Raw genomic sequence first — 1,684 nt, 5'->3', positions numbered from 1 at the left:
TGATAAGGGTGGAGAGTTGGGACGGTGGGGGTGGGGGTGGGGGGGCTATGCCGTTATAGAATTTTTCCAAGCACCCCCCTCCTCCCCCCTCCCTTTCCCTCGAACACACACCACCACCATCGGCAGCAGAAGTAGCAGCAGCAACAACAACAACAGTCTGAGATAGCGAGACTGCGGTCGGACCATTATTGGAGCTTGAGATGGTATCAGAACTTTGTGAATGAAGAGCTCAATATACGTTACCGAAGATGCGGCCATGTAAAGGAGAATGTCAAACATAATATGTTTGAGTGTCCAGGAACAATGGCAACTCGAACGGAGTTATTTGGACGAGTGGAGGTGCCTCTGAGTATAATGACAACGGAGCCGAAAAAGAGCATCGCTCTCGCTCAAAGATTTGGTCGCTTTTAAGCACAAGGGGGCTATCCCGAAAAATTATGTTCTGAGAAAATGGATGGTAAAATTTTTGGACCTTTGTTCAGTTTCTTTAAAAGACAAGGAGAGTTTTCTCTATAACCAAACAAATATACACACCATTGAAACCAAACTTCTCTTATAGGTAGGGCAATGCCTACTTTTGGTGTAGGTCAAGATTTCTGGAAACTCCTGAAATCTGGGTTAGCCCGCTTGTCCTCAAAACGCGACCATTTCTTCGCGGAGTCCACCAGTCCCATTAAGGAAACAAAACAACAGCAAACTCAAAGACTAGAAACATTCCCGATATACCCCGTGAGACAGAAGGGCGTATAACACACACTCTCTCTCTCTCTCTCTCTCTCTCTCTCTCTCTCTCTCTCTCTCTCTCTCTCATGTACTCACCGAGTGGACACATTGCCCCGTGAGATAAGCGCCCCACCACTAGAGTTGCCCCTCATATGCGACAACAGAGCGTACAACTCGTCCTCCCTCAGACGGTTCTGGTTCTCCGACTTGCGCAGTCTCTCCTGTAGCTCCAACAGCTCATGCTCAAGGGCAGGGTCCTCCATGGGGATGCTGGCGCCACCTGGGGGAGAGGGCAAAGGTCACAGGTTAGAGGTTTGAGGTCAAGGAGCACAGGTCAGAGGTCAGGTTGGTTTGGTAAACGATTTTACGTGGTTCGCATTGTAAAAGGCCATCATAATGATCGCGCTTTAGTTTTAGTAAGAGTTTTACGGCGCTCGCAACACAATGAGGTCATACAAGTGCCGAAGATTAGAAGTGTTACAAGAGAGTAACAGACACAAAAAGGGGGGGGGGGACGGGAGATCAGGACGATAGATATTTGATAAGAGAGAAGGAGCAAACCACACCAAAGCACCCGCGAAGCACCCACGTTAATAATGATGATTGATGGCGATGATGATAACAACAACAACAACAACAAAAACAACAATAATAATAACAAATGGCATCTGTATAGCGCATAACCCCGCTCAACAGCAGGCTCTATGCGCTTTACGCTATATTATTACCCCTGCAGACCATAGAAAACTCTGAAACATTCTCAGCTTCCAGGGAAGCATACAGTGCAAGCAGCTGACAAGATCTTTGCTGTCTATAGCTGGGTACCCATTCCTATCTGGGTGAAGTAAGGGAAATTCGAGTTAAATACCTTTCCCAAGGACAAAACGTCGGGTCCCTGACGGGATTCGAACCCACGACCTTACGGTTTCGAGCCTGAGAGCCTAACCACTATGCCACCGAC

General features: G+C 47.7%; 1 protein-coding gene across 1 annotated transcript in view; it reads right to left on the bottom strand.

Moving 5' to 3' along the window:
• LOC101857335 (alpha-1,3-mannosyl-glycoprotein 4-beta-N-acetylglucosaminyltransferase A) overlaps positions 1–1,003 on the bottom strand; it is a gene marked incomplete at its 5' end in the record, with an annotated part of 45,254 nt that extends 44,251 nt beyond the window's left edge. Inside the window, 1 exon segment of the mRNA XM_013082442.1 lies at positions 820–1,003. Within this exon segment, the coding sequence (XP_012937896.1) occupies positions 820–1,003 (184 nt within the window).
• Between the last annotated feature and the right edge of the window lie 681 nt (positions 1,004–1,684).

This window comes from Aplysia californica, unplaced genomic scaffold, assembly GCF_000002075.1.
Source record: "Aplysia californica isolate F4 #8 unplaced genomic scaffold, AplCal3.0 scaffold00174, whole genome shotgun sequence".
NCBI classification, from domain to species: Eukaryota; Metazoa; Mollusca; class Gastropoda; order Aplysiida; family Aplysiidae; genus Aplysia; species Aplysia californica.
The sequence above is the reverse complement of the archived record's forward strand: the minus strand, read 5'-3'. Positions and strand labels throughout refer to the sequence as shown.